This window comes from Thermobia domestica, chromosome 5, assembly GCF_964235325.1.
Source record: "Thermobia domestica chromosome 5, izTheDome1.hap1.1, whole genome shotgun sequence".
Taxonomy (NCBI): Eukaryota; Metazoa; Arthropoda; class Insecta; order Zygentoma; family Lepismatidae; genus Thermobia; species Thermobia domestica.
Genome location: NC_137458.1, coordinates 95,917,758 through 95,938,058, shown reverse-complemented (window position 1 = coordinate 95,938,058; position 20,301 = coordinate 95,917,758). Strand labels below are relative to the sequence as shown.

Below are 20,301 nucleotides of genomic sequence, written 5' to 3'. Positions count from 1 at the left end.
AGATTCTCCAGACCAGGTATATCGCGTTCTTGCTCTGTTTTTACTTTGGAAAATGAAGTGCGTGTGTGTGTGAAAGAGAGAAAAGGGGAGAAGTGAAAGATGCAAAGACAGGATAGCAAAACGTCAAGAAACAGAGAGGGGGGCGAATATAAATATGAAACATACTTATCATTGTAGTGTATGATGTAGAACGCACACTCTGTTTACCCGAATTATCGCCAGTGATGCTTTGTAAGTTCTCCAACAGAAGATAAATCTCTGTTTGCAGCCATTATTTTATGCGAAAAAATCATACTACCTGATGGAGAATCGAACCAAAATTTTCCACGTGGAAGTCTAGCACGCTACCACTACACCACCGATTGCTGTAGCCAAACTTTGTTTAACAAACGGTGTAGTGTTTCTTTCTGAGAACGATAATACGAAAAGTGTATCCTGCAGATCAATGATGTCTTTGGAATGTCCTGGTAATTCCCTTGCCCTTTCCCAACCAACATTCGTAAATCGTTTCTATCATGATATACATGTTTGCTTCCAAATTCTTGACATATTGCTTGTCCAGTATGATAAGTCGATTCTTCACAATCACTTTGTAAAAAAATTAACTCTGGCAGTAACCTCTCTGGTTATTTGAAAACAAAATTTTATTTATACTAGTTCGACACAAAATTTGTTACCATCCTATAATTAAATGTGTTTTATTCACGTTGAAATTTGAAACATGCTACATCTATGAGGAACATAAACTTTTTTTTTACGAACATTTGTAACTTTTCATTACGATACAGTTTGGACTTTTAATATAGCGTATTTATGATAAAAATTTAGCAGTAAAACAGCACCCTCCAGTTTTCTCTTTTTTCTTTCTTTTTCTATTTGTTCCTATTTTTTTGTTCAGTTTGCATTAGTAGTCTGAAATGGAGGATATAACCAACGCTATCTACTGGTTATAAGAATGTATTTTGAATCAGTACCTCCAATGAACACTACCTAATTTGCAATCGAACCACGCGGAAACGAAGCATTTGTGTTAAACTTTCGACATTATCCTAGATGTGTCTCGGAGATATACAGTTCTACTGGAAATTGAGTATGCTATCCATTATGAAAGTGACATAATGAATGTTTAAAGCATCCTCTATATATTCGATAAATTCTGAAAAAAATGTGTGAAAACAAACGTTATTTCTGTATTACTGTTGGGTTCTGTAAAGGAAACTTTATAATGCTAGGTTCTTTTCTTACTACGTTTGAATTTCACAGTTTTATGTTTTCCCTTTTCTTTTCCTTCTTCTCATCTCCTCTTCTCTCTCTCTCTCTCTCTCTTTCTCTCTCTGGCTCATTGCTGAATCTCTGTGTAATATACATCCATTGGTTTCAATTTTTCCCTGTGTGTTTCAGTTTCTCCCTACATCAAGCTATGAATCTTGTTACGTTTCTGTTTTGTTATTTCAATTTATCGAAACTAATACATGTGTAGTTTGAAATCAGAATTGTGCTCATGTTGTTAGCTAATTTTAGTATGGGAGAGAAGAAAGGTGGAGAGAGAGTGGTTCTCTTTACCTGACACGATTATGGGATAAGAGGGTGTATCTTGGGTCTCCTAACTGCACGGCGTTAGCTGTCGCAATTTTTTTATGCGGAGTGTATTATCAAGCACTACAGCGGATTGTCAGTTAGACATATCCTGCAACTGCAATGCAAATGACGGAGTAACTCAAGTAGTTTTTTTACACAGCCTGTGTTGACAACTACAGTCCGTCGCAAGTTACATGACATGGACATTCGGGTCTGATTGCACGGAAGAAATAGCTGATGTGGAACCTTAACGCTTTGACAGGATGCCAATGGTGCCACGAACATGCAAAATGAACCGCTGAGGACTTGAGACCTGTAATATGGCCAGATGAGTCAGGAACACGGAACGTCCTAATGCGGGGCTGAAACCCCCAAAACGTATGATCCAGTGTCTAAACCCAATGTAAAACATGATGGTGGCTCTGTGATACTGTGGGCTACAATAACATGGTTTTCAGTAGTTCCTGTGCTGGCACTTTCCAATGAAACGTAACTTCCTGGAAATGATGCCATATCCCAGAATCATAATGCGTCCATTCTCACAGCTTTAGCTGTTGCAGTGTGGTTTGGAGAACATCGGAATGAAGCTTAATACCTCTCCTAGTTCGACCATTCTTCGTACCTGAACGTAATTGAACATCTGTCGTTCCTTTTCGAGTCATGAAACTGGCACAGGTATCTGACTACATCCTTTCTCATGGAACTTGTGATGCAATGCTGAATGGTGTAACATTCAAGTAGCTTAAGAATGGTGTTGACATGATTCGATTCCTCGTCACGTGAGAGCTGTTATGTGGGTGAAGGGTGGTTCAACGCCATATTAACCTGTTAAGTTGTGCTTTTCATAGGTGCTTTTATTATTTTGAAAACAATCTGTATATGTTAAAAAGAAAACAATATGAATGTTAAGGTAGTTATTGTATGAAGTACGTATTGATAATTGATGCAGACCGAGTTTATCTTCGAGATTAATATTGTAATGTAGTTTGTTCTACATGAGAGATAAAACATGATTGGGCCTATAGATGGAATTTATTATTTCGTCGTCATGAGGGATTAATCTATCCATTAAGTATATGGCCTTATGAGCAACTATATTTGTATTCAGGCAGTAAAAGTTGATTTCAAGTCAATTATGAATATTTACGCAGAGGCGTTAATTTTGATTTATCTAAGAAGTGGAAATATAGACTTCACAACAAGAAAGTTTTATGGAACTATAAAAGAAAAGAGTGTTTTCCCAAGTGGTAGGGAATATCCAGTTAAGAAGTAAGCAATTAGTGCAACGAGGTTTGTAGTATTAGTGAGTCAACAACCAAGTGTTAAATTACTTAAGCTACACATAATGATCATTTCTGAATGAACAGTGTTAACAACTATGTGAAACAAACCTTTGAGCATAGAATAGTATGAGGGAGAGGTGGAAAAGTATGTAAAAATAATTATAATTAAATAAAAAGTCTTAATCAACTTCACATCCGTTACGCACGTTTTTTTAATGCTATGATATTCCGAAACGTTGATGTACAGCCCCTGTGATATTATGCAACCACAATTGCGATAAAGAATTGCAGGTTGTCTATAAGTATGTAAACAAGTTTGTAATCGACTCAGAATTCGTTGAGATGTTTCATAGTCCAGCTCCACACATATGTATAAAAGATGTAAGAAAGTCCTTTGCCATAGCCGAGCTTCGTTATGAATGCAGATACGAAAAAATATAAAGAGAACAAAGTTGCTTGAAATGATAGGTTTTTAATCTAAAGTGTTGGATTTTTTTCAAATCAGACTATCAGCTTCATCTCTACACTGGTAGTTGCTACAATAGAAATTGAAAAAGCAACGTTGCTAGTCATAGTGTTACAATAGAAGCATTATTCCACGCAATAATTGAACGGAAATCAAGCTAAAATTATGCAGGAAAGAAATTTAAGTTCCTTGACTCTAGGCAGGACTATACGAGGAATTGTTAAAGCTTCTAATTGAGGGTGGCTAGAGTTTTACGTCGTAAGTGACTACAGTATGGTCTCGTATTATCATCGAAAAGGATGTCAGAAGGCGAATAGCACACTTCACTCTTGCCATTGTCTGACAATGCCGCCGGTGAGGATTGATTGTTCCAACTTTTATATCCTAGGCACAGAATGAAACACTCATAGGAACGAACTGCGATTTCCATCTGCAGGAACTCTACGTCCCCAAATAATGTATGAGTGGCTCTAGCATTAAATTGATATATTGTTTGCTTCATTGCTTTAGAATTTTCAGAAAAGGGTAAAATTATTTTTTGACTTTCTTCAAATATGATGCTTGCACATTCGAGATCTTTACTTTTGAAAGGTTAGTGATACGTTTCTCCGATAGATGGCGATATAATAGGATCAGTTATATTTAACAAATATACACATATACGAAATACACCTACACTATGTTCCGTACCGGCCTCATATGAGGGAATGTATAAGTATAATAAACAATTTGTATGACGAATGTAACATGTGGAAATTGGAGATCGTCCACTGCACCTTATAAAGATGAAGCAGGTCAAGAGTATATATAAAATACGTGATTTTCATTCAAGTGGATATTTCAATGAATAAACACACACATGCACATAAAAAGAAAATATGTACAAGTGAAACTTTGATGAAATTCGCTTTTCATTCCTTTGATTTTATTTCATACAGCGGTAGGTATGTATTTAATGGATAAAAGAGGGAGAAAATTGGCGCAAACAGCCTGAGCTAATTATTTGTTGGAAAGCCCCTGCTCTCATCATGTAATGAATGGGACTGGATGATCGAATAATCTGCCAATGAGAGTGTCATCTCTCTCTATTCGTTCCACTTGTTAATTGACTGCATCGCTCCCATCATGGTCTAGTGTTACTTTCCCCTCCCTCTCCTCTCCCACTCTCTCGCACCAGAGTCCTGTTAACTTGTGTTACAAAATCAAACTTTGTTGAAGTTAATGAAATTTTAATTGGCTAAGTGTCACTCAAATTTTCACGAGATTGCGGAAGCTTGTGTTGCTTTTGGTTCGTAGCCGAAGTAAGTAGCCGGCTTGGCGTATTGCTTACTCACGTTACATTAGGGATTCCGTTGTTGTAATATTTCATTGAGTTTTTCTGTAGGTAATTTGCTGTAATTTGATCTGAACATGGACTTCATGTACTCCACCTGTACTAATGTAGCTATTGATTATATTACTGATATTCAATACTATAAATATTCAATATCATTTTTAATTTTTTTTCACAAAACTAGTACTTTTTTCATTCATGTGAAATCAAGATGTTTCAGTTCTTGGTGTGGGTACTTCTGGCACGAATTCTAAGTTAACTACAGCTCTATCTCTCATATTGACCTCTCTCTCTATATATGTAAAAGAAGTGGCATAGCCAGAAATATTTTACGGAACACATTATTTATGTTTTACCAGTTGAGGTTTCCTGCTTATTAAAGATGTTATGATAGGTGTCCCGTAGATATGGAGAGAATTACAGTTGAAACGGGAAACGTGCGTGTTTAAAGGGGTCCAAATAGAAACCTGGCAACATTTGTACTGGTAACTCTTTATTATAGATAATCTGCAACTATTGGGAGATAAGCTGCCGAAAACTTAGGAGAAACTTCAATGTGCAACATCTTTAGTTAACATCTTTGTTTCGGTGTAGTACTTTCTATTTTAATACCACCCATCAACTATAACCTCTTTTCAATATGATCGTACATTCTATCATGACCCTCAAGATAGTTTCCTCTCAAGCAATGTCTCAGTTCTTAATTACTCCTAAAATGCTTGTAATAGAAAAACTCCAGCATACACATAACTTAAATAACGCATATTGGTTCGTACGTTTCCATGAACTTCTACTGGTGTACACACACACACACACACACACACACACACACACACATATATATATATATATATATATATATATATATATATATATATATATATATATATATATATATATATATATATATATATATATATATATATATATATATATATATATACAGGATGGTAGGTAAATCTACCAAAAGACTTTTTGGGAGCCGATTCCTTATACGAAACGAAAGAAAAAAGTTCTAAAAAACATGAACCGAAAAACGTCTCCTTTCAGAGTTATGATCCATTGAAAATTCGAAAAATCACTTTTCAAAACTCCCTAACTTAGATATTTTGAATTTTCGGTAGCTCATAACTCTGAAAGGAGACGTTTTCCTACCCATGTTTATTAGAACTTTTTTCTTTCATATAAGGAACCGCCTCCCAAAGTTTTTCGATGGAGTTATCTACCACCCTGCACCCTATATATATATATATATATATATATATATATATATATATATATATATATATATATATATATGTGTGTGTGTGTGTGTGTGTGTGTGTGTGTTTGTATATGTACAATAGGATTACCCTGGAAAACTTTCTCAGGAGAGGTGATGGTTGATCCTGGTCTTTTGCAAGAGGTTGTCATATTTTCTGTTAAGGTACTGGTTAACATCTATAATCTTTTTCTTTCCTTTTCCAGTTTTCCGCAAGCGATCTTACAATGAAATGTTGATATTGTATCTTTTCGTCCTTCGTTTGGTTTTACTGAAGAAAGAAATTAAGAAAGCAATCACAAGGACAGCATGTGGGGTGCACAGTACACAAAGGATTCAAGTCAACTTCTGGCCATTTGAATATATTTCATATTTTAAAGATGTCGACCTGAAGCTTCTTTCAGTCCTCGAAAATATTCATGTCTAAATATTGTATATATTTCGTACAATTTAAAAACACAATGTTTACTTTTCCATATACTTAAGTGGAGCGTACAAACTTTGTTTCTTTTTATCAGAATCTCATGCTCTGAACACCTCATTCATCATACACTACACATGTAGCTCATTGTGTATTCACTTTGATTCCTAAGTTATTGGACAACGAATTTAGTATTTGAACTCAGTCGAACTTTCGCAAAAGATAACTAAAAATGCGATCAATGAAACTCATATAACCTTGACCAAGTTTATTATAGTGGCAGTCCTTGATCTGTTTAATATGAACGTTGTTGAAAGCCATTCAATGCATCAGTTAAGTCATCTTTGAATCCATTGTGAAGATTGGACACCAAAATGCATCTTCAAGTGGGAAATAATAGACATTATACGTATTAAAATGTTTTGCATTGAGTTGCATTGTAGCCAAAAATAAAGTTGTACAGAATAGTTACATTGCTTTAACACGTAATAACATGAACTTTGTAGGAAAGATAGAACTCATAAATTAGTCCAAATAATTGCGTAGAGTATACTAATTTTGAAACATTAATAATATTAATAAAAATATCTAGGAATTTTAATAAATCACAGAAAAAGCTAGTAAGACATCATCGAAACGATAATGCTTTGTTTTTAATTTATGAATAGTTTATATTTTAAAACTTTTAAGTACTGCATTTTACTTCAAAGTTTTCAGTAAGGTAAATAATGGATATCAATGTACTTGTAAATTGAAGAACAATGGGTACAAATTGCAAGCGTGAATACTGTGATGACTGAAGTGCTAAGATGTGCCAGATCTATGATTGTAGTAAGATGTCCTAATAGTTCAGACCTCAATAACTATTATGGATGAGAAAGTCCGAGTTTTCTCCTTAGTAATCCTTGTGGGTGAGGAAATGGAAGATTTCTTCTCAATTATCATTATGAGTGAGTGAAAGTATTGTTCTCAATAACTCTTGTTGATGAGGAAATGAAAGATTATTTCTTCAATTACCATTCTGGATTACAGAATGGAAGTTTCCTTCTCAGTAATCATTTTGGATGAGACAATGGAAATTTTCTACCCAATAACCATTGTGGGTGTGAGAATGAAGGATTTCTTCTGAATAACAAGCGTGGGTGAGAAAATGAAATGTTTTCGTATCAATTACAATTGTGAATGAAACAAAGGAAGTGTTCTCTTTAATGGCAATTGTGGATAAGAGAACGAAAATGTTTTCCTCAAAACCCATTGTGGATAAATGAAAATATTCTCCTTAATATATATTGTTTATGAGAGAATAGAAAGTTCATCCTCAACAACAATGTGGATGTGAGAATGGAATTTTTTTCTCAACAATCATTGGATATGAAAGAATAGGAATTTTATCCTCAAAAATTATTGTGAACGAGAGAATTGTAAATTTCTCTTCAATAACAATTGTAGATGAGACAACGGAAATCTTCTGAATAACCATTGTAGGTGAGTGAATTGATATTTTATAATCGAAAATCATTTTTGGTAAATGAAAATGTTCTCCTTCGTAACCATTGTTAAGAGAAAATAAATTTCCTCTTCAAAGTATACTCGTGTGTAAATAAAAAGTGGCAATTTTCTTCTCAACAACCATTGTGTATGAAAGAACGGAAATTTTATTGTGAATAACCTTTGCGGATGAAATAATAGATAATATCTCCTCAATGAACATTGTGGATGAACGACCAAAAAGTTTCTCCGACATAACAATTGAGGATAAGAGATTAGAATTTTCTTCTCAATAACAATATGGATGTAAGAATGGAAATCTTCTCCTCACTAACTACCGTGATGAAAGAATGGAATTTTTCAATACTAATGTGTATTAGAGAATGATTTTTTTCTTCTCAATAGTCATTGTGAATGAGTATATGATGGAAGTTTTAGCACCATTAACCATTGTGGATGAGGGAATATAAGTTTTCACCTCAATAACAATTGTGGGTAAGGAAATAAAATGTTTTCTCTTCAATAGCTATTGTGAATGAGATAATAAAAATTCTTCTCAATAAACATTGTCAATAAGAGAATGGAAATGTCCTCCTCAATAACAATTGTGGATGAGAAAATGGAACTTTTTTCCTCAATTACGATTGTGGATGTGAGAATGAAGATTTTCTCCTTAATAACCATTGAGAATGAGAAAATGGTATTTTTTCCATAATTATTGTGGATAACAGAATGGAAATTTGCCTTTCAGTAACCATTGTGAATGAGAGAATGAAATTTCCTCCTGAATAGGCATTGTGAATACAAAAATGAGAATTTTCTCCTCAATAGTCATTGCGGATGAGAGAATGGACATTTTCTCCTGTATAACCACTATAGATGAGACAACGAACTTTTTTCTTATATCCATTGTGAACGAGAGGATGAAAATTTTCTCCTCAATAACTATGGAAGATGAGGGAATGGAGATTTTCTCTTTAATAACGATTGCGTATGAGTGAATTGAAAATTTCTCTTTAGAAACCATTGTGGAAGAGATATTGGATTATCTTGCTGAATAGCCATTGTGAATGAGAGAATGGAGCTTTTTCTCCAGTAACCATTGTAGATGAGATAGTGGGAATTTTCTTCTTCATAACCATTGTGGATGAGAAAATGGAATTTTTCTCCTCAATACCCATTATAGAATGTACGATAGTAATTTTTACACAGTTGTTTGTCAACATATGCTGTTCGTACTGTTTTAGTATTAATCCAACAAGTACTTTTTAATCCTGTATGAAATTTGGAAACATACATAGATATAATCGAACTAATAGAAGTGTTGCGTGATTTTCATTGTTTAAGCCAGGTAGATAAACAATGTCATTTGCTATGTACTTGATAATTGAGCAGAGCTTTAATATCCGCAGAAAATGCAACCCATTTATGACATTTCTCCTTTTAAATTTATTGATGGAACCTGATCAAACTTTGCATAATAGACATAATCGTTAGTAGCAACGTATATAAAAATAACATCTGGAGTGAGGTGAATCGTGGAAGATGTAATAGTTTGTAATCATTTTTAAAAAGTTTATAGAAGCTAGTGAGCTTAGATAGCGCCTTTATCGGTTGTTTTTGGAGCTAAATTATTCGATTATTTTTGCCTTTAGTTTTATGCCTCAGTTATGAGGCAGATTCTACTAGTCAAAAGTTATATTAATTTTGAAGTGCAAAAGAAATAAAAAACTACTAAATTTGTTAATAGGACTTGCGTATTGAATTATCAGAGGTGTTAAGTGTGGACGCCAGTACAAAATATATTGAATGAGTTAATATTTTGTATTTTAATTCAAGAATCCATTTGATGGTCTATAAATGGTCCAAGTCAAATGGCGGGAAATTAAATGTGTTCAGTAATCAGATTGCCTATGCAGTCTATTTGGTGGCCTAAATGCCTATATTTGATTCAAGTCTCATGTTTAATATTGAATCTAATTCATGTGAGTGTATTTTTGGAAATCATTGTAATGTTATATATTCCATTTGAAAATATTCTATATAAAATGGTGCGTTTACGTAAGTTTTCATTTCACCTAAGTATTAATTCCGTCTCTAGTATAGTTAAAATTTCAAAACTTTTGGAAGTATCATTTATAATTATTATCTGCTTACTATTATTAATTAATTTTAGCAATTATTAATTTGGAAGAGAAAAAGATTGTTTATTAGGGACAATTATCCGTCTTTGACAAGTGACGTGCGGTATTTGTTTTCAGATGCTAAACGCACGTTTCGAAGGATAGCAAAGCACGGGGGAAACTTTTACCATTGAAGTCAATGAGGTGAAAGGCTAATCATATGCAATCATTCTAGCATGTGCGTTGCGTATATCTTTAACGAGTAAGATGTTTAACTGAGAAATCTCTTCCTGAAACACGCATGAGCAAACTACAGCGAACAGAGACAGGCGAGTAGGACAGAGATTTATAGTACTAAAGGCGGAAAGGCGGGAGCTATTTGCAGTCATTGTCAATCATAATACTTTTATAGTGATACACTAACGTTGTCACTTAAAACACTGTGTTTTGGAAGAATACATATAAATATGTTGGAGCTGTTGTTGTATACTGTGTGCTGCACTTCTATGAAGGATTATAAGGCAGTGAGGCTTACATTGTATGGGCAAAGTTTGAGTTAGCGACCAGAACTGAATTCTTCACGATACACCATATTCTATAGTTTCTCTTCTTTTTTTTAAAAAAAACGGTAACATTAACTTCAGCCAATTTTTGCATATCATTTTCTTCATGTTAAATATGGAGTTTAATTCTTTTAGTTTAACTTTTTAAAGAAATTTAGTCTTTTCGTCCTAACTTTAGTTCTTCTATAACATGCTTAGTATAATACTGCTAATTCTTCTTTCATACTTTTTGAAGAACTGAATAATTAATATGAAATTCAAATCATAACAATGTAAACTCCACTGTCACATAATCCTCTAAAGAGAAGTACATGATACAGTATGCATTAATTCCAATATCTTTACATGTATTCCTCCATAACACAGTGCTTTAAGTGACAACGTCTAGAGATATAGAAACTTAAACAAGTAGCCTTATATTTTCACTTATAATTTTGAAATAAAACTGAGAATTTTTGTTTTGACATGTAAATTTAAATCTTCTGTTTAACAAAGTTGTAATGATGGGTTTTCACGAAATTTATATGATTTTGTTACTGAGATTTGTAGATACTGCACACACGTATACATTCTAAATCCTAAATATACACACACACACATTTCGTACATATACATTCCAGTACAAGAGAAAAATGATTGTTTACAAGCATTTATGCTCTTTACATAAATATTCAAAATACATTAGAATGACTGAAAAACATACTTACGTTTCATATGTATTTTAATGCCCTAACAATGTCACAAAAGAAATGAAAAGTTCAGATGCTATCAACAACTGCTAGCACCATCTGGGTTTGAATATGCGTTTCCATATACACTACTGTCTGAGGTAGTTAGCTACATTTTTATGCCGGAATATGCTAGAATTTTATCAAAAGGTGTTTTTGGACTATCATGTTCTTCCTCTTTCAATTTTCTTTTAAAGTTCTATACTTTAGAGATGAATTAATCAAACATAACATAAATTTGCAAATTAAGTTCATCCCGGATCTGCAGGTTAAAAATCACTATTTCAATACAGCCAATCATACTTAAGAGCAATGATGATTTTATAAGATTTTCACCAGGGAAAGGTATCAATACATAATTGCTCTCGAGCCACTCCCTGAAATCATAATTGCTCGAGAATGCTAAGGTGTAACGCTGTCTTTAATGAGAGACCTATATAAAAAGAATGCATAAAGTTCCATAGGAAACTAAACTTTAAAAACTTTATTTTTATAACTGTTATGTTTATGAATACATATTGTTTACGTGAGGAGACGGAAATTTCAAGTTTTGTTCTAGCTAGAGTACTCACTCATTGTAAATAACAAGATCTACGTACAGAAACCAGCCAATTTGAACGAACTAAAGAATAATATTAGTGATATGATTCTGAATATCATGGATCATCGCATATAATTGTCGGTATCAGAAGATTGCAACACTGTTTGGTGGTGCAGAATTCGAAGTTTGGCGATGAAACTAAACAAGCAGGGGAGAAAGAAAACTTAGAAACATATCATATAATTTTATCTTAATAAACTTAATAATTTTCAACTTGCAGAGTTTTGGTTTCGTGCAGGACTTTATGTATCTCTTGTATAATGGTATATTTCATGAACTTCAACATTTTCTCAAACCTCCAGAAATCAGAAGAAAAGTGTATCACTTCAGCAAATAAACAACAGTATGCATAGTACTGATGCTGCGACCATTGAAACACCCAGTTCCATTTAACCCAACAGTTTTGAGGTTCTACGTAGGGATGGCCGGAACTGGTTTTCGGCTCTGAACAGATCCGGTTTTAGAAGATCCGGTTCCAGAACCAGGTTTACGGATCCAGGTCCGGAGCCAGTTCCAAAGTCAGGTTCCGGAACCGGGTTTATTGATTCAGCCCTGAAACCGGTTCCGGAACCGGGTTTTTTGGATGCAGGTCTGGAACTAATTCTGAAAACCCTATCTCCAAGAACCGGAACTTTGTGGTTATTCCTAGTTCTAAGTCCTATTACAACATAGCAGTCTCACTTTGAAAATTGGCCTCAGCTCGAATTGTGTTTGTCAATGGAAGTAAGGAAATAGTACAGTTGTAAAATGTAATTTGCCTTTAGAAATTAAATTACTTTATTTTCAAATTAATATTATTTCAATCACTAATAAAACGAAAGTTACATGTCATTGCTTTATTAAATAAATATATTTTGAACACACAATTGAAACAAATGTCTAATGAAGAAAATAAAATTATATTGAGCCAATAGAATTAAAATTTCGGTAACATCATTGTCACCAAATATAATTAATATATATATCCTTTTTATTGCAATTCTTTGTTTTGGTTTTTGCATCAAGCGATAAATCAAGGAACTAAAATATCTACAATCTACTACAATGAGTTTTTGTTTAATCTTTTTTACAATGATAGCATTCACAGCTTTTCGCTGACTTGAAAATCAGGTCCCGCATTCCATCCACGCAGTTCACTCGAACTTGTATCTGAAAATAGAAAGGGAAAGAATATTTAGAAATTTGGAGTTGATTAACACTGATACTCAAAATACTACGAACCAAAGTAATATATATTTACAACATAAACAAAACACGTTTTTACATTTTTGTTTTATGTAAATAATGAACCCGCATTGAAAATGTGCATGAATGTCATTGGCGAGTCCTGCTGATATAGTGCTAGACTATACAGGGTGGTCCAAAAGTAGGTATACAGTCCCGTATTGATCTGTTCACGGTATTTCATATAATTTCTTATTGTTATCGAACAGGTAGACCTGACTTCTTTATTATTTGTTCTTAATGTCTCTTTATTTATACCTTAAGCCCGGAACAGCTGAAGCAAATAAACCTTAAGCTAGAATGTTATACGTGATCAATGCAGGGGTGTATACTTACTTTCGGGCCACCCTGTATATCGTAGTACTTTGTGTGCTCTTTGCAATGGTCCGAATCTTTTTCTTAAATTTGCAGGTTTGCTTAAGTGGTTTACAAACAGTAAAATGAACCTTACTTTAGTAGCAATCAGTGACCGTCCTTCGAAGATGGTCAACTGCCTCAACCTCTATGAAGATAAAATACATTTCAATTACATTACCACGATTCCCAACTTCCTCTACTATATTTGACCAATTTTTTACGCCTATTCCCGTCCCCCGATTTGACTCAATCTGGAAACTCATATTTTCCGAATTAAATTAAAAAATAATAAATTGTTATTTAAACCTATCGTGTAATTTCAGAAGAAATTGTTCGCATAATCCTAGCGTATTCAAGTATACTTTATTGTTGAGATCACTTTTCTTGCACTATTATTTCAATTCGAGTATAATATTGATGGCGCATTACAACGAATCTGGATCACAAGTCTAGCTTCCAGTTTTGTCCTGCTTATTTCAGGCTATTTCTTCCCTGTGATTTGCAGCCTACAATCGTATTATATGGTCAAAGAATATATCTGCCTTGATCCAAGTATTACATAATAGACTTAAAATTCTGCCGAAAATGAAGGCTAAATACTTTTGCGCTCCTCAGATAATGTGAGAAGAAAATTACAACCTGGTTAATCAGGCTAAAAGTAACGAGTATAAAATACACTGTTTACATTGTAAGCACAAGTTTAGCATAATATATAGCGGTGTTTGCACGTAAATTGTATGCAGCATTCTAAAACTAAAAGACACAAAAGTAAAGTTAGAGAAACAAACCAGTCTTTCAACAAGAACTTCTGTACTTTACAATCAGTTTATAGCTATTTCGGCTATTTTTAAATATAACCATTTTTAGTCGTTCGTAATAGGATTATAACAAATCTCACTCGTTTTTGAAACAAAGTAGTTGCCAACGTTACATATAATACTTATACAAGTCACACCCGTAACAAGTAGAAACAAGTAGGGTCTCACAGTCCTCTGTCGCATTGGTGTAACTAGGATATTTTCGTAGAGGACCATGACCTCTTGCTTCCGAGAATTGCAAGAACTTCTGTGGTCTAATAGTATTCTACGGAATCTGATCCCCTAACCTCGTCTATAGCTATGCTCATGCTCTCACATTTCAATTTTGTTCTACCCGAGGTAAAAGTTTCTGGAAGAAAGACTGTTTGCAGTGACTCGGAGAGAGTTGATTAAATTAAGTATATTAAGATATAGAATATTAAAATCTCTTTATTTCAAAGAAATAGTTGGGGCGATCAGAGCACAAGGGATCCAAGTTCAATTACTAAGGTTGTGAGAAAAAGAAAGACTATAAAATTTCGAAGGTACGTCTAAGTACGTGGAAAAGTTAACATTTTTTTTACATTACACTTCTAGGAGTGGACCTTTTATGCTATGAAAGGAGCTTCAGATAGAGATGTTAAAGATGATTTTTTTTCAAAATAACCAAAAGTTGACTTACTCTTTTGTACACTTAACGCGTCAATTATGGCATATTCCTCTACAAAAACACAGACACTACGGAAGAGCGATAGAAAACGAGTAAAGGCTTAGTGCTAGGAACTATAAATCTAAGATACATCCGACATTTCATTGGTGGTAGTTAGGAAACATAGATAGAAAGTAGGTAAAATATTCCTTGAACAAAAATTGTAGTCTGACAGACCATGTAGAGATATAGTGTAAACTATAAGGAGAAGGAGGTTAGATTGCAATTGAGGATGAACGATATGAAAATGGATCACTGCTCCATTAATATGAAGGGGTTAACTTAGGTTCTAACTGCAAAGAAGTTTAACAATTTGAAGTAAATAGCCGGGCAATGAAGATAGAGTATCTAAAATTCTGAAGATGAGGTTACAAATGTATTTTAATTGAATGCTTCCCAAGTAGCAAGAAAGCTTACAGCCAGTTGGCACGTGCTTGACTTTTCGCTTTCTACGCTTGACCTTGCTACGCGTGCTTTTATACAATATGTCTTTTGTTCTACCTGCAAGCGATACTTCAGATCCTTTGCAGAGCGTCACAGCGTCACTGACAGTTCATTGGCTATTGACTTGCCGTCAGCTTAAAACGCTTACTTCAAACATGAATGGAACACTGAAAGCAAGGTTGCCCCATGTAACTTTGATACTGGAATCCAGCTTACGGCATGATTGCACGCTTTCCAATCAAGCTAGACGCAAGCTTGCCGACTTCGAATGCAAGCTTACAGCAAGCAGTTTGCAAGTTATCTCTGCTACTAGGGTTTTTTTTCGGAGATTACTAACAAAACGTGTATGAGGTATGCGAGAAGTCCCCGTAGTACCCCTAAGTTTGAGTATCACAGAGAGCAATGTCAATGTCAGTGATCATAAATTGTCGAACGCAGTATATTGAGCTGAGTTGCTCTTTTGCGAAGCGATTTAATTGGAGACATCAGAATTCACAGAGTGACGGCAGTATATATTGCCCTCATACGATTTCTTAAGTCTACTACGTGGACTGCCATGAAACATCCTGAAGCAAACTTATAGTTTTACCAATCAAAAATGGTTGCTTTACGAGTCAGTTCTTCGCCAAAGCGAACACTAAACACAGTTATTACCTGCGTCATTATTTGCTCTGTGCGTCGTCATTTGTGCACCCAGTAACAGCTTCTCAACTGTGTAACTGCAACCACTTCTATCAGTCATTGGTATGTAGCTGAAATGTTCCATGAGACATTTAACGTAGGGGTACCAGATTGTGCTCTTTGTGGTCACAAATGCAGTGTCATCAATACCACAATTAAGGCTACACTGACATTGTCCTCTGTGATACTGAAAGCTAGTGATACGGAAACTTCTCGAACACCTTTTATGAAGTAAATATATTGTTTTGTTGGTCACTGTAGAGGGTGAAATCGAACTAAATTTGGAGTGCCATTCTTTCTAATACTGAACTACTTTGAAATATTTATCTTCATTCACTAAAAATGTATTATTATTATTATTATTATGTTCTTTAATAAATATGAGGCAAACAAAATCTCTATTAAGTAGACTACAAGAGAAAGACAACCAAAAGATTAGAGTAAATGAAGTCATGACTTATAAACACTGAATAATCCGTTATCAACACATTGAATAAGGAGGAAGGTTTGAAATTAAGTAAAATATAAGTTATTTTATTGATAAAAAAAGCGAAGAGAATGAAAGCAATAACAATATTTAAGAAAACTGTTATATTCAAATGTGATCTGTGAGAAAATTTGATTGTTAAATATTGAGTTATAGTTATAACTATAAAATTATATCACAATAATAACAACAGTTCTCCAAATTAGTACAACTTTGAAGATAAACGTAGTCAGCGTATTTGAAGCATCAGTCTAGTAAAATAAGCACAGATGAAATATCAAAAGTCTTATCTATTGAATGACAAACATTTAAATTATCTGGAATTGTTAAATCCAGATCTGGATTAAGTTAAATCCAATTAATTGTCTGGAATTGTTAATCAAGTTCAGCAATGTTAAATTTTGAGTTGTAAAAGAGATACTGATCCGGTTTAAATATTGACCTTTATATAGAGAATTGACCTTTATTCGCAGAATGGGAGCACTTGTAGGCCAAATACCTCTGACTTTATCTGGCTTGAATGTAGTTAACGGCGAGATAGCAAGAAATGGCTTTTTGATATAGCTTCCGCACTCCAATAATAAGTTCCATCTGTAATCTTATTTCTGTATTACCACTGGAAGTTACAGATCAACTACAACCAAGTTTTAATATTGACTTCACGTCACTTGAAATGTTTCACAATATAAAAAAAAAAATACTTTTCAAGTATTAATTACTGTTTCCGTGATATAATTATGTAATATAACATATATGTGCTTTTACAGTGTGCATATAAAATAAATAAATGAATTACGTTACACACGGGAAAACTATGATAGACACAATGATAGTATGTTCCCTATCCGAATATCCGAGTTTCAGAATTCTCCAATACTTCCGCAACAGTTTTTATAGAGGTAGTTTATAACTACTTCAAATTACATGTCCGTAGCCAAACAGCCTCTACAAACATTGCTGCATGAGTACCTCAGGATTCAGTACATGTATTTTTGGATAGCGCACATGTTAGTTACTAAGTGAAGTCTTGACCCGACTACGGCAGAACCCATAGTTTTGGAGCTATGGACCTTCAAACTTCATTTTTTCAAGTTTTGGGCAGCCTATAACTTCGAATGGAAGCATTTGTGCACCCAGGTTGGCCTATAGTTTTTGTCTTCTTTTGGTGTCAGGAATCACCCCCCAAACGTTGTCGGTGTTGTTTTGAAACACCCTGCATATGAAATATTGCGGTGTCTGACTCTTGGACTCTCAAATTATGGGTCATTAAATTAAAAAATCTTTTAGTTTAATGTCCCACGGTTGTTCCCTTTAGGTTAAGGGAGAGGATGGTTATGGCAAGCAAATGATGATGGAAGAATTTGTAGAATGAGAATGTAGGAGGAAACAGAAGTACCCCGGGAAAATCTACGAACACGTTGTTGTCCACCTCAAACTTACTTGGCCAGGGATCGAACCAAGAACCTCACGCACAAAAGGTAAGCACTCTACCACTGAACCACCATAACTGTCATCAAATTCAAAGTTTGGACTTAGTTGAACTTCCGGAACAAAATCTCTAATTGATATTTAGAACAAAAAGTACACACAACAACCTTGTTATTAAACGCTAATATAAGCCATAAGAAATCAAGTCGCGAGCAGGTTGATTAGCCATGTTGAAAATGCATGTGTACTTATTAAAATAAATAGTAGTGTCATGTACGCCATGTGAAGAAGTTCACTTGTTTTATGGCGTGATACCTTTTCACTTATTATTGAAGGCGGAAGTGATAGTAGAGTTATACCGCTTTTGGTTTTATTAGAGAGATTACAGAGAGAGTACATTCTTAGGACGCTTAACCAATTGCAGAAATACGTTTCTCGATATCTAGTACCATTTGTACTCCATGACGATCAAGATTAAGATTGGAAGTGGTTGATTTCTATCACTTCTGGTTTTAATAGAGAGATTATAATGAAAGTGGAATACATCTTTGTACGCTCAATTGACTACAGGAAACCGCTTCTTGCTATTTATTACAGTTTTCATTCAATATTGATTAATATTAAAACCGAAAGTGGTTGATTTTCTGCCACTTGAGGTTTGAATAGGGGGTTAAGAAAAAAGTTGTCATCAATTTTTAGAATGCTAAACTGATTTAAAAAAAAACTGTTTTTCGCTATCTGTTCTCCTTTTCGCTTTATGCACATCCAAATTGAAACTGGAAGTTATAGTGTATTTCAACCACTTTCTATGCTAGTAGAGAGTTAAGGGCGGAAATGTAATAATTATATTGTCGGAAGGCTTAATCGATTACTGAAAACTGATTTTCTCTATCTATAACTTTTTCTGCTCTTCAGCAATCAGCGTTAAAACCGGAAATTGTTAACTTCTACCACTTTAAGGTTTGAATATTGGGTCGAAAAATTAACTCAATTTCTATCTTTTAACACTTTACATTTTGATGAAATTTGATGATGATTGGTCAAGTAGTCCTTGAGATATTTTGTCTCCCGGACGGATAGATAGAAAGGGCAAATACACAAAGAAATTTATATAATCCAAGCTCCTTAATTATTTACTTTTCCATTTGTGGCTGATCGTGTATCAAGATGACGACGTTAGCGGGTTTGACTGCATTTTCATGCAAACTTTCCACTATTGTCTATCGATATTGACACAAATATTTACGACAATTATTGTGAGGAATGACTCAGTATTCCAAGTAACTTATTGAGTTTATACTCTCGTTCTTTAGAAATTACTTACATCTTCCGTATCCATGATGTTGCAGCATTCTCCGACAGAAGTAATAGCCTGATTAGGGTTAACTCGCAAGGTGTCCCAAGCGGAGGGCACTGACCATGATTCACAGAAACCTCTGCAGGCATTTGTAGTGATGACGAATTCAACGCAATCAGGTATTCGGATTGTCCTTGTGTGGCCTGCAAAGAAACGAAGAGAGAAATTCATTGGATTACCTGCAATGTTTAAACGACTATTATACTCAGTATTTTGTTAGAGGATCAAGTATAATCTTTTAGTATTTCCCAAGGTTATTGTTTCAGGACCTCGTGGTATGACCTCACCGTCGAAAATTTCTTATTAGATAATCTCACCTGGCGAAAATATTGTGAGGTCATAACCTCGCTAGTCCGTCCAAACTATTGCGTGACCAGAAATCTTGCCAGGGCATAAGCTCGCCATAACCATTTATTCAGTGCAGAATGGTCAATATATCAGTACCTAGATATGTGGTATATATACAAAAATCTTACTCTCATGTCAGAGCTCACTTTCACTTTCTCTCACCTCACATAATATTTGTAAGAGTGAGATTTGAATTCGCGAGTGTCACTCTCCTGAGCTTGAGCACCATGGTTAGGGATGAAATACAAGTAATTGAAGATGGAAAAGGGTTTATGATATAGAGCGATAAATTCGAACAAGGGTATTTGACAAATATTTTTTCTACTATACGCAAAGAATTTATGAAGAATTAGTGAGAATACGCGAAACAGGAGAATGGCCTGAGTGTTTGGTAACTAGCTGTTAATATAGTAGCTGGAAAGAAAACGAAGATTTTGCACGAATGTTATGTGGAAATTTACATCCGGCTTGGCTTTGTCTATGGTGTCTATTTCCATAGGAAAATAGGCGTTATTTGTTTCCTCGTGTATTTTTAAATTTAAATGGAACATGGATAATTATTCAACCACATATTGACAATCTTACACTAATGAAATAGAATAGTTACAGCAAGGGTTTGTTCCT

At 34.2% G+C, this 20,301-nt stretch overlaps 1 protein-coding gene across 1 annotated transcript in view; it reads right to left on the bottom strand.

Moving 5' to 3' along the window:
- Positions 1–12,607: 12,607 nt before the first annotated feature.
- Gpa2 (Glycoprotein hormone alpha 2) overlaps positions 12,608–20,301 on the bottom strand; it is a 304,617-nt gene continuing 296,923 nt past the window's right edge. The window contains exons 3-4 of the mRNA XM_081757056.1: positions 19,297–19,472; positions 12,608–12,994 (exon numbers count right to left, since the gene is read on the bottom strand). Of these exons, the coding sequence (XP_081613182.1) occupies positions 12,902–12,994; positions 19,297–19,472 (269 nt within the window). The 3' untranslated portion in view covers positions 12,608–12,901. The remainder of the gene's footprint in view (positions 12,995–19,296; positions 19,473–20,301) is intronic.